Genomic DNA, 16,671 nt, shown 5'->3' with positions numbered 1-16,671 from the left:
GGATCCTTGTGATCTGGGTGCAGGGATTGTGTAATGGTTTTACGTGTTCTGGGAACCCTGAGACCCTCTGCATTCACGGAGGTCCCTCTGTCCCCAGAAATCACACAGGTATCAGGCTTTGATCCCGAGGCGTTCGGGGGCGCGCGCGTTCCTCACCAGCAGGGGAATCCTTCTTGAGCCGGTCCCAGTCCCCCCTCGCTGCACGGCTCACTATGCGCAGTGAAGCGTCAGCCGCCAGGGGATGCAAGAAAATAGTGATTCCGAGCGGTGACGCGTCACGTCGTGCGCTGATGAGTCTATCAGCGGCGGGGGAGGGAGCTGGCAGAGAGCTTCCTCCACAAGGTAGGGGGTGGTGTGTGTGTGTGTGTGTGTGTGTGTGTGTGTGTGTGTGTGTGTGTGTGTGTGTGTATCAGCGTGTGAGAGGAGGGCATTTGTGGGGGAAGCGGGAGAGAGCGGTTGCTGCTTACCTTCCAGCAGCCCGCAGCAGCTCCCCCCTGCAGCCCGGGAAACCGAGCCCGTGGAGGGAGGGGGGCGGAGTTACGGGTCCCTCCACTCAAACCACGCCCCATCTGCTCAAACCACACCCCCTCCGCTCAAACCACGGCTCCTGCTCCCTACAGACCGCAGATAGCGGTCTGTGCCTCTCAGCGCGCTGCCTGCATGCAGTGTGGGCGCGCTGACTGAGGGAGCGGGGCCTTAGCCTAAGGTTGTGTAATCTGGGACCCCGGCATAGGAGCGTGGCTCTTGGGGTGGGGCCCCTAGTCGTTCTGGGTGGTATCTACCCTCCTAGAAAAGCCAGAATAGGATTCCCATGGTGTACTCTGGGTCAGTGTTCCCAGGATTGTGGGTGGGGTATCCTGGGTATAGGAGCGTGGCTTTTGTGGTGGGCCCTCTAGTGGTTCTGTGGGGTGATGCTACCATCCTAGCAAAGTGAGGCTAGGGATAGTAGTGGATGATTTTGGGCACCTTTTTGCCCTGGCCCAAGCGGTTACACCTTGCGGTCAGTAGGACCAAGGCATGTTCCAGCGGGCGGAGTCAGGTCTGGTGGAGTCAGTATACCGGTGACCTGCTGTTTTGAGTACTGACGGTCTGGTAACAAGTGAGATACGCTGTGGATAAGTACCGCGCCAGCACAAGGTAATCAGGAATATGTGTGCTGTGTGGTTTTGACATTGTCTTATTACTGATGTTGTATTGTATGTCTTTATTTGTATAGCGCCATAAATGTACATAGCGCTTCACAGTAGTAATACATATCATATAAATAACAAATAATATAAATAACAGATCATGGGAATAAGTGCTTCAGACATACTGTAAAAGTAACATTAAGGAAGGAGTCCCTGCTCCGAGGAGCTTACAATCTAATTGTTAAATTGCAGTTATTGATCTGCATACACCATTACGGGTCGACTACAACTTAATCACTAAACCTGACTTCAGTCAAAGTGCGGTAACCTAAACATGCCGTATTACCGGCCTTAAAAAAGTGCCTTATTATTATTATTGTGCAATGAATCAGTGCTGCAGCGCCAAAAATAAAGCACTTTTTATCAGACACGTTAAAAACCAGGGATAATACCGTATTTTTACTTAAAATTGCCATACATCAAGATGGGATATTTATCAGGATGGGATGAATGGCAGAAATAACGCAAATATTTTCTCACCTACCCCAGGCTGGCGTTAGCCCTGTCTTTCCTATGTATATACTGGCCAATATACTGCCCGTTATATACATAGGCAAGATAAGCTAAAGCAACATGGAATAGATGATAAAATAGTGTTATTAAAATACATTACAGTATAAATTAACCCCTTAGGCTACAGCCCCAGTCCTCCAGAGGTCCCCCACGGCCTCCCCTGGTCCTCCCTCGGCCTCCCCTGGTCCTCCCACGACCTCCCCTGGTCCCCCCATGGCCTCCCCTGGTCCTCCCACGGCCTCCAGTGGTCCCCCCATGGCCTCTCCTGGTCCCCCCACGACCTCCAGAGGTCCCCCATGGCCTCCTCTGGCCCTCCACGACCTCAGCTGGACCTCCTCTGGCCCCCCACGGCCTCCCCTGGACTTCCCCCCATGTCTCCCCAGTCTCCCCCCCCCCCTGTCTCCAGTCAGTCACCTATCCACCCTGCCTCCCTCTCTCTGTCACCCTGCCGCCCTCTCTCTGTCACCCTGCCTCCCTCACTGGCCGTTAAAATTATGCCCCCCCCCTAAAAAAAAATCTGCGGACGCCCATGGCTACGGCCCCAGTCCTCCCTGCTGCATGCGCATGCAGAGACTACAGCCGCGATCGGCGGTCTGTAGGGGAGCGTGGGGGCGGGGCCACGACGGGGCATATCTGCCCTGCCATTGGCTGTGTGCCGCCACATGACCACGTCGCGGCACGGGAAGACAACATTCTTGTCTTCCCTGACAGCGTTCGCGTCATAGTGCTTTGCACGCCTGCACACACAGACACTGGGCCTGCGCACGTGCCACACTCAGCCTTAGTAGTCCACGGGTCAACGAGTCATCAGTTTCCATGACCAGCTGACCACAAAGGGGATAATATAAACATTACATTACCTCACCCCCTTTGCCACCTTAGCGGCTGGTAACGAATGGATATTGCTTGGTTTGTCCCGAAGTCTTATACAAAACACTAAGGGGCCAATTCTAGTAGCTTTGATAATGAATTCATCAAGCTTTTTGAGCACTTCCCGTACGATTTGACAGGTTTGCAAATCAGAGAGCTCCGATGACCTGCCAAACTCGTACGGGAAGAGCGTCTCCCCGAGCGGCAGCGCTGCGGCTCAAACACACCGAGCGGGAGCTGAAAACCAGCTTCATCTCGCACTTTGTATACAATCGCCCTATTCTAGTAGCTCCGATGGGAACATAGAGGCTCTCACCTAGCGAGCTCCTCGCAAGTGTCATCGCGCCACCGCAAGGGTGGCAAAAGGGCCGCAATAAGGAGTGGGGGCAAAAGGTACAAGTGTCCTGGGCCCAGAGGCTGGGGGGGCCCGGCGGTGGCCTGGCTGCCGGTCGCTCTCCATCAGATGTAGGCCTTCCTGTCCCAGGCCGAGCTTCCAGCCTCTGACGTCAGCGCTCCGGAAGTAAGCTGGGCCTCCGCTACCGGTGCGCGCTGACTGGAAGCTCGGTGTGGGACACAGAGTGAGGAGGCCTGCAGCTTATGGAGAGCCGGGGCCCGGCCGCAACCGTCAGCTGGACCTGGCCAGAGGTCTGCCCCAACTTGCAGCGCCGGACCCCGCTCCCACCGGGCCCGATCATCCCCAAGATAAGTTATTCACACACACACACACACACACACACTCTGTTCGACAAATCGCCCAACCAAAAAATCTACTCGCCACCTAGTCCCACCCCACTTTAAAATAAAATATATAAATAAAATACATTTAATAAATTCCTAGTCAGAACAACATTCGTTTTTGACATAAATGAATTTATTGTATTACATTATACTACAATTAGTCCTTGTTACGTGTGTGTGTGTGTGTGTGTGTGTGTGTGTGTGTGTGTGTGTGTGTGTGTACAATGAAAAAGACCCCACATCACTGTTCCTTGGAGAGTTACAAACACTTATTGATCTTGGCAGAGAGTTGCGGGTTTTATCAATTCAAGAATCTCAATATCTATTTAGCCGTTTTCCCACTGTGCCTATTTTTCACCATCTCCCAAAGATCCATAAGTCCCTGGACAATCCGCCAGGCAGACCAATAATTTCTAGCATTGGATCTTGGGAGATGGTGTATCTAGGTACGTGGATGTGTATTTACAACCCCTGGTGGTGGTTCTTCCTTCCTATATCAGAGACTCTACACAATTATTAAATATGTTACAGAAGATCACTTGGCGTCACAATTATACTTGGGTTACACTAGATGTATCATCTTTATACACAATTATCAGTCACCATCTTGGTATCTTAGCTGTCACTCATTTCCTTAATTTATCAAATCTACACACTGCACAAATCACTTTTTTGTTGGATTGCATAATATTTTTATTACAGCACAATTATTTTCTTTTTGATCAACACTTCTATCTCCAAAAACAGGGCACTGCTATGGGTACTTCTTTCGCTCCTTCTTATGCAAATCTTTTTATGGGTTTCTGGGAAAATAAACACATTTTCGGTGACACTAATCCTTATCGCAAGAATATTATTTTTTACCGTCGTTATATAGACGACCTTATTCTGATATGGGAGGGAGACCACGACACACTGGGGGCCTTCAATAACTATTTAAACGACAATACTTTTAATTTAAAATTCACTTCTTCAGTAAACATCAATCATATAGACTTTTTGGATATAAAATTATTCATTGATGTGAATTGTACAATTCAAACGAATTTATTTCGTAAAACAAATGCCCGCAACTCTCTGCTAAGAGCAAATAGTAGTCATCCAAGACCCCTGCTAAGAGGCATACCCAGAGGCCAATATCTCCGACTGAGAAGACTTTCTTCTACTGAAGAAGCCTTCATACAACAGTCGGAGATATTGAATGAGAGGTTCAGAAACAGAGGGTATCTGGAACAAGATATCCACTCTGCTTTCATACATGCATTGCAATCAAATCGCTTGGATATTCTAAAGAATCCAAAACGGAAGAAAAATACCACGAATAGTATGATCGCAGAATCTGAATCTGAAACCCCGCTCTTTATCACCACCTTTAGCAATCAAGCCAATAAGATAAAAAACATTATAGAAAAACATTGGAGGGTTCTGCAGTTAGATAGAGGACTGAAATCAGTCACAAACAACTTACCGAAATTTGTATACAAAAAGGCTAAAACCATAGGATATCATTTATCTCCAAGTTTATTTTCTGCAGGACAAAACACATCTCAAGATAGTCTTCCAAAAGGTTTTCACAAATGTGGCAAATGCACATATTGTAAATATGCAACACCATTATCTTTAGTCACTAGTAAACATACCAGTCAAAAATATAAGTTAAAACATTTTATGACATGTTCTACTAATTACGTTGTATATAAACTCAACTGTGCCTGTGGCAGTACCTATATTGGGAGGACAATCAGACCTTTAAAAGTAAGAATTTCAGAGCACTTACGATCTATAAAAAAGAAAGACCCTAACCTACCAGTGTCTAAACACTTCATAAATTGTCCAAAAGGCTCCATTGATACTTTCACATTCAGTGCTCTAGAGCATATCCCAAAACATAGAAGAGGAGGTAATAGAGAGAACATACTGAACCAGAGAGAAATGTTCTGGATTTATACCCTCGGGTACCTGGCACCCGGGGGTATAAACACGGACTGGGAGCTGAAACACTTTTTGTGAAATTTATTTTTCTGTAATTCTTTCTGTCAACAATTCATTTATGTCCATAACAAAACTACATCATTCCGTTGTGTTTATATAAAAACTAATATGTGTATCTGCAATATACCATCAGATTTAAACTGAAAAAATGCACATTGATTCCTATGTGTGCTTTCTCATATATTGTGTTTATGTTCTTAAATATAATTGAAAGCAACTGTAATGATATGTAAAAACATGAAGAATCCATTGATTTAATATTGCTATTAAGTTGTTTTCTAATATTTGTAAAAATATTAATTAGATATGTATAACTGTTGCAAATGTACTTTTCCATGCAATACTTGGCATAATTTATTTCATCAATATATGAACCCATCATATAGGATTGCAAGATTGCACATACAAATCCAACTAGAGATTATAGATTTGTCATTAATACATTACTTCTTCATAGATCTGCAATAATTCCAAAAAGCTTTATAAAGTTTTTAAAAAGCTCTCATAACATCATTGCAATCATATATTATGGGCAACATTTATTTGTCAACTATAGAGTCCTTTAGTTTATGCATAGTTGATATGCTTTAGTTATTGTTTTTAAAACCACCACCGTTGATGTATTTTTTTCTCTGCATGGTGGGGTGATAATGCTGGGTCTAGCCTGTGAGTAAGATTTCCCTCATTGACACCGAGGGATGACGCTGCGGTCTCCATGACTACAAGTTTAGCTTGTAAACAATCATCCACTGCATGGAGTCCGTCGCGTCACTTCCGGTTTTCAATTTCCGGTTTCGTCACTTCCGGCCAACGGAGCCGCGGCTGTGAATAATTTGAACCGCAATCAGAAGCACTATATTAAGGGGGTCCCAGCATAACATTTTTACTCTCTGACGAAGCGCCATTTAGGCGTGAAACGCGTAAGAGCTACCCTCCATTTTTTTGTCTGCACCATGGTGTCCGAATAAAGATTACTTTTTAACCACAAGCTGCTATCCTGACCATCCTTGGCTGTGCCCTGACACACTGCTTCCTGCAGTATACTCATATACCCCGGTTTAAGAACACTCACTTTAAGTACACTCGCGAGTAAGGACATATCGCCCAATAGGCAAACGGCAGCTCGTGCATACGCCTGTCAGCACATTCTGAACAGCAATACTGTTCCCTACCTGTACCAAGCTGTGCGCAAGCGGGGAGACTATAGAGCCTGTTACAAATGCGTTATTTACATCAGTTATGCACGTATATGACGTTTGCAGTACAGTACATGCATCGATAAGTGGAAACATTGTAGTGCTTCACTTTAAGTACATTTTCGCTTTACATACATGCTCCGGTCCCATTGCGTACATTAATGCGGGGTATGCCTGTATATATGTGTAGCACACTGCTAGAAATTCCCTTGCCCTGCATGTCATCCCTGGTAGCTGCAGGCAGTGGCGGGGGTTAAGTCCTCACAAGGCTCTGACATGTGACTTAGCTACAATGATGTTTCTGTAATGTTGCACTTCCTAGGCACATGTTGGGCCTTGTGCTTCTTTAGAAGTTGCTAGAGGATCACATGACTTGTGGTGTGACCAAATCGCAACAACTAATCTGCCAGATACTGGGGCAGAGGGTTGGCCACACCATGAGTATAAAAGCAGAGAAACACCCTTTTATACCCAGACTTCTAGGGATCCGTGAAGGAAATAGAGGTGGCTCGTGAGGTGTAAAATGGGGGGGGGGGGGGGGAGTCGCGGGGTGTGAAATAGGGCTCGCAACACTGCCATTTAAGTAAAAGTTGCGCCGTAAAAAAACAAATGTCATGGTAGGTGTGTTATGGGTGGGGGGGGGGCTTGCTATCTATCAAAGGATTTGGTACTATGGGACAGAAGGGGAGGGGGGAGAAAGAGGTACTCCCGCATCAGCCAAGGCATGGGGCCTGCGGACACGTGGGGACCACCCTGGGACCCTCACCACAATGGGGTATTAATCCTGTGTGTAAAAAAAATAAATAATGGTTTTATGTGGGGGCACGGGGTGGGTTGTGCATTGGTGCGTAATACATATTTTAATATACATTTTATTACTAGTGTAATAAATGTGAGGAGGGGAGTGGGGGGGAGGGAGGGAGGGGGAGTGGGGGGGGGGAGGGAGGGGAGGTGGGGGGGAGGGAGGGGAGTGGGGGGGGGAGGAGGGGAGTGGGGGGGGAGGAGGAGGGGAGTGGGGGGGGGGGGGGAGGGAGGGGAGTGGGGGGGGAGGGAGGAGGGGAGTGGGGGGGAGGAGGAGGGGAGTGGGGGGGGGAGGAGGAGGGGAGTGGGGGGGGGAGGAGGAGGGAGTGGGGGGGGGAGGAGGAGGAGGGGAGTGGGGGGGGGGGAGGAGGAGGAGGGGAGTGGGGGGGGAGGAGGAGGAGGGGAGTGGGGGGGGGAGGAGGAGGGGAGTGGGGGGGGAGGAGAGGAGGGGAGTGGGGGGGGGAGAGGAGGAGGAGGAGGGGAGTGGGGGGGGAGGAGGAGGAGGGGAGTGGGGGGGGGAGGAGGAGGGGAGTGGGGGGGGGAGGAGGAGGGGAGTGGGGGGGGGGGAGGAGGAGGAGGGGAGTGGGGGGGGGGAGGAGGAGGAGGGGAGTGGGGGGGGGGAGGAGGAGGAGGGGAGTGGGGGGGGGGAGGAGGAGGAGGGGGAGTGGGGGGGGAGGAGGAGGAGGGGAGTGGGGGGGAGGAGGAGGAGGGGAGTGGGGGGGGGAGGGAGGAGGAGGAGGGAGTGGGGGGGGAGGAGGAGGGGAGTGGGGGGGGGAGGAGGAGGAGGGGAGTGGGGGGGGGAGGGGGAGGAGGGGAGTGGGGGGGGGAGGAGGAGGAGGGGAGTGGGGGGGGGAGGAGGGGGAGTGGGGGGGGGAGGAGGAGGAGGGGAGTGGGGGGGGGAGGAGGAGGGGAGTGGGGGGGGGGGGAGGAGGAGGAGGGGAGTGGGGGGGGGAGGAGGAGGAGGGAGTGGGGGGGGAGGAGGAGGAGGGGAGTGGGGGGGGGAGGAGGAGGAGGGGAGTGGGGGGGGGGAGGAGGAGGAGGGGAGTGGGGGGGGGAGGAGGAGGAGGGGAGTGGGGGGGGGGGAGGGGGGGGAGTGGGGGGGGGGGGAGGAGGAGGGGAGTGGGGGGGGGGGAGGAGGAGGAGGGGAGTGGGGGGGGGGAGGAGGAGGAGGGGAGTGGGGGGGGGAGGAGGAGGGGAGTGGGGGGGGGGAGGAGGAGGAGGGGAGGGGGGGGGGAGGAGGAGGAGGAGGGGAGTGGGGGGGGGGAGGAGGAGGAGGGGAGTGGGGGGAGGAGGAGGAGGGGAGGTGAGGTGGGGGGGGGGAGGAGGAGGAGGGGAGTGGGGGGGGGAGGAGGAGGGGAGTGGGGGGGGGGAGGAGGAGGAGGGGAGTGGGGGGGGGGGAGGAGGAGGAGGGAGTGGGGGGGGGAGGAGGAGGAGGGGAGTGGGGGGGGGAGGAGGGGAGTGGGGGGGGGAGGAGGAGGAGGGGAGTGGGGGGTGGGAGGAGGAGGGGAGTGGGAGGGGGGGGGGGAGGAAGGAGGGGAGTGGGGGGGGAGGAGGAGGAGGGGAGGTGGGGGGGGAGGAGGAGGAGGGGAGTGGGGGGGGAGGAGGAGGAGGGGTGTGGGGGGGGGAGGAGGAGGAGGGGAGTGGGGGGGGGAGGAGAGGAGGGAGTGGGGGGGGGGGAGGAGTCGAGGGGAGTGGGGGGGGGAGGAGGAGGAGGGGAGTGGGGGGGGGGGTTGGAGGAGGAGGGGATTGGGGGGGGGGGAGTGAGGAGGAGGGAGTGGGGGGGGGAGGAGGAGGGGGTGGGGGGGGGGGGAGGAGGAGGGGAGTGGGGGGGGGAGGAGGAGGAGGGGAGTGGGGGGGGAGGAGGAGGAGGGGAGTGGGGGGGGAGGAGGAGGAGGGGAGTGGGGGGGGGGAGGGGGGAGTGGGGGGGGAGGAGGAGGAGGGGAGTGGGGGGGGGGAGGAGGGGAGTGGGGGGGGGAGGAGGAGGGAGGGGAGTGGGGGGGGGGAGGAGGGGAGTGGGGGGGGGGAGGAGGAGGAGGGGAGTTGGGGGGGGAGGAGAGGATGGGGGTGTGGGGGGGGGGAGGAGGAGGAGGGGAGTGGGGGGGGGGAGGAGGAGGGGAGTGGGGGGGGGAGGTGGGGGGGAGTGGGGGGGGAGGAGGAGGGGAGTGGGGGGGGGAGGAGGAGGGGAGTGGGGGGGGGGAGGAGGAGGAGGGGAGTGGGGGGGGGAGGAGGAGGAGGGGAGTGGGGGGGGGAGGAGGAGGGGAGTGGGGGGGGGGGGAGGAGGAGGAGGGGAGTGGGGGGGGGGAGGAGGAGGAGGGAGTGGGGGGGGGGAGGAGGAGGAGGGGAGTGGGGGGGGGAGGAGGAGGAGGGGAGGTGGGGGGGGGGAGGAGGAGGGGAGTGGTGGGGGGAGGAGGAGGGGTGTGGGGGGGGGAGGAGGAGGGGAGTGGGGGGGGGGGAGGAGGAGGAGGGGAGTGGGGGGGTGGAGGAGGAGGAGGGGAGTGGGGGGGGGGTGGAGGAGGAGGGGAGTTGGGGGGGGGGGGGAGGAGGAGGAGGGGAGTGGGGGGGGGGAGGAGGAGGGAGGGGAGTGGGGGGGGGGAGGAGTGAGGAGGGGAGTGGGGGGGGGAGGAGGAGGAGGGGAGTGGGGGGGGGAGTGAGGTGGAGGGGAGTGGGGGGGGTGGAGGTGGAGGGGAGTGGGGGGGGGGTGGAGGAGGGGGTGTGGGGGGGGGGAGGAGGAGGAGGGGAGTGGGGGGGGGAGGAGGAGGAGGGGATGTGGGGGGGGGGGAGGAGGCGGAGGGGAGTGGGGGGGGAGGAGGAGGAGGGGCGTGGGGGGGGGGAGGAGGAGGAGGGGAGTGGGTGGGGGAGGGGAGGAGGGAGTGGGGGGGGAGGAGGGGTGGGGAGTGGGGGGGGGGAGGAGGAGGAGGGGGAGTGGGGGGGGGAGGAGGAGGGGAGTGGGGGGGGGGTGGAGGAGGAGGGGAGGTTGGGTGGGGGGGGGGGAGGGAGGAGGAGGGGAGTGGGGGGGGGGAGGAGGAGGAGGGGAGTGGGGGGGGGAGGAGGAGGAGGGAGTGGGGGGGGGGGGAGGAGGGAGGAGGGGAGTGGGGGGGGGGGGAGGAGGAGGAGGGGAGTGGGGGGGGAGGAGGGGAGTGGGGGGGGGAGAGGAGGAGGAGGGGAGTGGGGGGGGGGGAGGAGGAGGAGGGGAGTGGGGGGGGGGAGGAGGAGGAGGGGCCGAGAGGGGGGGGGAGGAGGAGGAGGGGAGTGGGGGGCGGGAGGAGGAGGAGGGGAGTGGGGGGGGGGAGGAGGAGGAGGGGAGTGGGGGGGGGGAGGAGGAGGAGGGGAGTGGGGGGGGGGAGGAGGAGGAGGGGAAGTGGGGGGGGAGGAGGAGGGGTGTGGGGGGGGAGGAGGAGGGGAGTGGGGGGGGGAGGAGGAGGAGGGGAGTGGGGGGAGGAGGAGAGGGTGTGCGGGGGAGGAGGAGGAGGGGAGTGGGGGGGAGGAGGAGGGGAGTGGGGGGGGGGGAGGAGGAGGGGAGTGGGGGGGGGAGGGAGTGGGGAGGAGGGGAGTGGTGGGGGAGGGGAGTGGAGGGGGGGGGAGTGGAGGGGGGGGAGTGGGGGGGGGGAGGGGAGTGGAGGGGGAAGGGGGGGGTGGAGAGCAGTGGGCATATGTATTGTCATAATTAATGTATGTTCATGCTCCCCCCCTGCTGGTTCGGCTGGTGCCCCCCCCCCCCCTCCCCGCTCGACTCGACTCGCCAACCCCCCCATTCCCCGTGACTCGCCCCCCCCCCCCCCTCCCCGTGACTCGCCCCCCCCACCTCCCCGTGACTCGCCCCCCCTCCTCCCCGTGACTCGCCCCCCTCCTCCCGTGACTCGACCCCCCTCTCCCCGTGACTCGCCCCCCCTCCTCCCCGTGACTCGCCCCCCTCCTCCCCGTGACTCGCCCCCCCCCTCCCCGTGACTCGCCCCTCCCCGTGACTCCCCCCCCCCCCCGGCGGCCGCTTGGTCCCCCGATGTGCCGTCCGGCTGAGGTGAGGGCGCGTGCAGGTAGCGCCCTGTGGGCCTGAGGCGCGAGGCTGCGCGGGTGGGCCTGAGGCGCGAGGCTGCGCGGGTGGGCCTGAGGCGCGAGGCTGCGCGGGTGGGCCTGAGGCGCGAGGCTGTTACTGGCGCCATAAGCTGAGGCGGGACGTGACTTACCTGAGCGGGAGGTAGCGCCGGGGAGGTAAGGGAGCGGCTAGGGTAGGAGGGCCGCGCTTCCCGTCCGGAGCCGGTGCAGGGCGGCGCACGTGATGGGTGGGGGGGGGGTGAGGGGCTCCGGAGCAGCATCGTGCGGTGGATGTTCGGGTGCGTGTGGGGGGGGGGGGGGGTGAGGGGCTCCGGGAGCAGCATCGTGAGGTGGCATCGTGCGTTGGATGGTGGGGGTGGGGGGGTGATGGGCTCCGGAGCAGCATCGTGCGTTGGATGGTCGGCATCGTGCGTTGGATGTTGGGGGGGGGGTGAGGGGCTCCGGAGCAGCATCGTGCGTTGGATGGTCTGCAGCGTGAGTTTTGTGTTGGGGTGAGGGGGGGGGGGTTTGAGGTGCTCCGGAGGAGCATCGTGCTGTGGATGTATGGGTGAGGGGGGTGGGGTGGGTTTTGGTGTGCTCCGGGGATGTTCGGGTGAGGGGGGGGGGGTGTGTGATGGAGCATCGTGCGTTGTATGTTCAGCAGCGTGCGTTTGCTGTTCGTGTGAGGGGGGGGTGATGGAGCATCGTGCGTTGTATGTTTGGGTGAGGGGGGTTGGTGATGGGCTGCAGTAGCGGGAGAGCTGTGGCGTGCGTTCGTAGTGTGCATGAGGTTGGGGGGTGTGGTGGTGGAGGGGGGGTGCATGAGGTTGGGGGGTGGTGGTGGTGGAGGGGGGTGGTGGTGGTGGTGGAGGGGGGTGCATGAGGTTGGGGGGGGGGGGTGGTGGTGGAGGGGGGTGTTTTGTAAGAGGCAGTGTTGCGCTGCTTGTTCGTGCGGTGTGTGGAGGTGAATGCTGTGGTAGCAGGCGGTGAGGGTTTTGTGGGTTGAGAGGTCGCCCCAGAGCAGTGAGGATTGTCAGTGAGGGGTGGGACAGTGGGGTGAGGGGTGGGACAGTGTGGCAGTGGTGTTGGCCGAAGGCCAATGAGAGTCAGTGAGGGGTGGGACAGTGTGGTGAGGGGTGGGACAGTGTTGAGGTGGAGTGACAGGCCAAAGGTGCAATGCGATTGGCCCTAGGGACACAGGGCATGCAGACAAACATACAGACATTTCAGAAATATATAGTAGATGTGTTGTTCATTGGGATTGGCCATCGATCTATTAACACCACTCCTGTTTTCGGAATTTTTTATTAATTACCAATAAAAGGTTTTATTGTATCTAACTCATTACACAACACTGAGTGCATTAGGAAGGGATTCTTTCCCCCTTTTTTTTAATGTAACAAAGGATTTGACAATATTTCTGCCACTTTAATTGAGTTTTCCAGCAAGTGAGATTTCTTTTTAAATCTTTAGATTCACCTTAAATGTATGATCCACTGCATGTGCTCTCCCGGCCCTAATGCTGCACATGTTGTGCTAAACCCTTCCTTTTTACAATGTACATCTACAGTTTACTTTCATCCTGAACTGTTTGTGATATTCCAACTTCCCTCTCCTGCATGGCCTTCTGTAAGACAGTTTGTGTAACAGTGACTTTTTTGTCTCGTCTAGTACAAAGCCAAGCACCAATAATCCACCCATGCCAAGACTGCAAGGTTGCTTTTAGCAAGTCAGGATTACCTCCTCAAACATCTGAAGTTCAAACACCCAAATGAGAATATGGAAAAGACGAGGACAGAACAATCTTGCAACATTCCAATGAATATGACAGAAAATGCAACTTTCAACCAGTCAAGGCAATTAATAAACAATGTAACTGTTTCTTATTCAAAAGAAGGTATATTAGAAGGTGCCACCGGAAAAGATCTTGGAGAAAGTGGGAAGAATCTGACTTGGTTATCAGACCAGAACCTACAGAAGAGGACACACACAGGGGGGAGACCGCATGTATGTGGGGAATGTGGGAAGGGATTTAGTCACTTATCCCTCCTGGAAAGACACAAGAGAACACACACAGGGGAGAGACCTCATGTATGTGGGGAATGTGGGAAGGCATTTAGGGACTTTTCCAACATGAACAGACACAAGAGGACACACACAGGGGAGAGACCGCATGTATGTGGGGAATGTGGGAAGGGATTTAGTGTGTTATCCAGCCTGGACACACACAAGAGGTTACACACAGGGGAGAGACCGCATGTATGTGGGGAATGTGGGAAGGGATTTGGTCGGCTATCAGACCTGAACATACATAAGAGGACACACACAGGGGAGAGACCGCATGTATGTGGGGAATGTGGGAAGGGATTTAGTCAGTTATCCCTCCTGGAAAGACACAAGAGAACACACACAGGGGAGAGACCGCATGTATGTGGGGAATGTGGGAAGGGATTTAGTCAGTTATCCAGCCTTTATACACACAAGAGGACACACACAGGGGAGAGACCTCATGTATGTGGGGAATGTGGGAAGGCATTTAGGGACTTTTCCAACATGAACAAACACAAGAGGACACACACAGGGGAGAGACCGCATGTATGTGGGGAATGTGGGAAGGGATTTAGTGTGTTATCCAGCCTGGACACACACAAGAGGTCACACACAGGGGAGAGACCGCATATATGTGGGGAATGTGGGAAGGCATTTAGGGACTTTTCCAACATGAACAGACACAAGAGGACACACACAGGGGAGAGACCGCATGTATGTGGGGAATGTGGGAAGGGATTTAGTGTGTTATCCAGCCTGGACACACACAAGAGGTCACACACAGGGGAGAGACCGCATGTATGTGGGGAATGTGGGACGGGATTTAGTCAGTTATCCAGCCTGAACACACACAAGAGGACACACACAGGTGAGAGACCGCATGTATGTGGGGAATGTGGGAAGGGATTTAGTGTGTTATCCAGCCTGGACATACATAAGAGGACACACACAGGGGAGAGACCGCATGTATGTGGGGAATGTGGGAAGGGATTTAGTCAGTTATCCCACCTGGAAACACACAAGAGAACACACACAGGGGAGAGACCGCATGTATGTGGGGAATGTGGGAAGGGATTTAGTCAGTTATCCAGCCTTTATACACACAAGAGGACACACACAGGGGAGAGACCGCATGTATGTGGGGAATGTGGGAAGGCATTTAGGGACTTATCCAACATGAACAGACACAAGAGGACACACACAGGGGAGAGACCGCATGTATGTGGGGAATGTGGGAAGGGATTTAGTCAGTTATCCAGCCTGAACACACACAAGAGGACACACACAGGTGAGAGACCGCATGTATGTGGGGAATGTGGGAAGGGATTTAGTGTGTTATCCAGCCTGGACACACACAAGAGGACACACAGGGGAGAGGTCGCATGTGTGTGGGGAATGTGGGAAGGGATTTAGTGAATTATCCAGCCTAATCAGACACAAGAGAACACACACAGGGGAGAGACTGCATGAATGTGGGAAGGGATTTAGTGTGTTATCCAGCCTGAACACATACAAGAGGACACACAGGGGAGAAACCACATGTATGTGGGGAATGTGAGAAGGGATTTAGTCGGTTATACAGCCTGAACCAAAACGGGACCAAAGCCTATATCTATACAAAGTGTCTGTAAATGTATGAAACAGCCTACATGTGGCCGTGTAATAGTTATGGTGTGGGACCTTAGTAACTGGCTATGTTATTTATGTACAATGAATACATTTGCACAGCCAGACAATTGTATTCCAATATGGAGTTGTCGTTGTTTGCAAATGCACGAAGATAAGACAAACCCCGGGGCGTGGATAATGAGACTGCGCACGGGGGAGAGAGACTGCGCACGGGGGAGAGAGACTGCGCACGGGGGAGAGAGACTGCACGGGGGGAGAGACTGCGCACGGAGAGAGACTGCGCACGGGGAGAGACTGCGCACGGAGAGAGTCTACCCACGGAGAGAGTCTATGCACGGAGAGCGCACGGGGAGAGACCGCATGTATGTGGGAAGGGATTTAGTGTGTTATCCAGCCTGAACACATACAAGAGGACACACACAGGGGAGAAACCACATGTATGTGGGGAATGTGAGAAGGGATTTAGTCGGTTATACAGCCTGAACCAAAACGGCACCAAAGCCTATATCTATACAAAGTGTCTGTAAGTGTATGAAACAGCCTACATGTAGCCGTGTAATAGTTATGGTGTGGGACCTTAGTAACTGGCTGTGTTATTTATGTACAATGAACACATTCGCACAGCCAGACAATTGTATTGGAATATGGAGTTGTCGTTGTTTGCAAATGCAAGAAGATAAGACAAACCCCAGGGAGTGGATAATGAGAGACAGCGCACGGGGAGAGAGACTGTGTACGGGGGAGAGAGACTGCGCACGGGGGAGAGAGACTGCGCACGGGGGAGAGAGACTGTGCACGGGGGAGAGAGACAGCGTACGGGGGAGAGAGACTGCGCACGGGGGAGAGACGGCACGGGGGAGAGAGACTGCGCACGGGGGAGAGAGACTGCGCACGGGGAGAGAGACTACGCATGGGGGAGACAATGCGCACGGGGGAGAGAGACTGCGTACCGGGGAGAGAGACTGCGCACAGAGAGAGACTGCACGGGGAGAGTGTACATGGGGAGAGACTGCACACAGAGAGAGAGCGCACGGGGGAGAGAGACTGCGCACGGGGAGAGAGGTTTGAAAAGTTGCATTTGAACAAACCACAAGACTTCTGGAACAATGTCCTTAGGACAGACGAGACCAAAGTGGAGATGTTTGGCCATAATGCACAGCGCCACGTTTGGCGAAAACCAAACACAGCATATCAGCACAAACCTCATACCAACTGTCAAGCACTTTGGTGGAGGGGTGATGATTTGGGCTTGTTTTCCAGCCACAGGATCTGGGAACCTTGCAGTCATTGAGTTGACCATGAACTCCTCTATACCAAAGTATTCTAGAGTCAAATGTGAGGCCATCTGTCTGACAGCTAAAGCTTGGCCGAAATTGGGTCATGCAACAGGACAATGATCCCAAGCACACAAGCAAATCTACAACAGAATGGCTGAAAAAAGAAAAGAATCAAGGTGTTGCAATGGCCCAGTAAAGGTCCAGACATCAAACCGATTGAAATGCTGTGGCTGGACCTTAAGAGAGCTGTGCATAAACAAATGCCCACAAATCTCAATGAACTGAAGCAACGTTGTAAAGAAGAGAGGGCCTAAATTCCTCCACAACGATGTGAGAGACTGATAAAGTCATACAGAAAACGATTACTTCAAGTTATTGTTCTACAAC

At 55.3% G+C, this 16,671-nt stretch overlaps 1 protein-coding gene across 1 annotated transcript in view; it reads left to right on the top strand.

Moving 5' to 3' along the window:
* The window catches only part of LOC142475197 (uncharacterized), a 16,752-nt gene extending 916 nt beyond the window's left edge, over positions 1–15,836 (top strand). Inside the window, 2 exon segments of the mRNA XM_075581171.1 lie at positions 13,001–14,739; positions 14,741–15,836. Coding sequence (XP_075437286.1) covers positions 13,109–14,739; positions 14,741–14,936 — 1,827 coding nt within the window. The 5' untranslated portion in view covers positions 13,001–13,108 and the 3' untranslated portion in view covers positions 14,937–15,836.
* The last annotated feature ends 835 nt before the right edge of the window (positions 15,837–16,671 follow it).

The sequence above is a fragment of the Ascaphus truei genome, unplaced genomic scaffold, assembly GCF_040206685.1.
Source record: "Ascaphus truei isolate aAscTru1 unplaced genomic scaffold, aAscTru1.hap1 HAP1_SCAFFOLD_1097, whole genome shotgun sequence".
Lineage (NCBI taxonomy): Eukaryota > Metazoa > Chordata > Amphibia > Anura > Ascaphidae > Ascaphus > Ascaphus truei.
The sequence above is the reverse complement of the archived record's forward strand: the minus strand, read 5'-3'. Positions and strand labels throughout refer to the sequence as shown.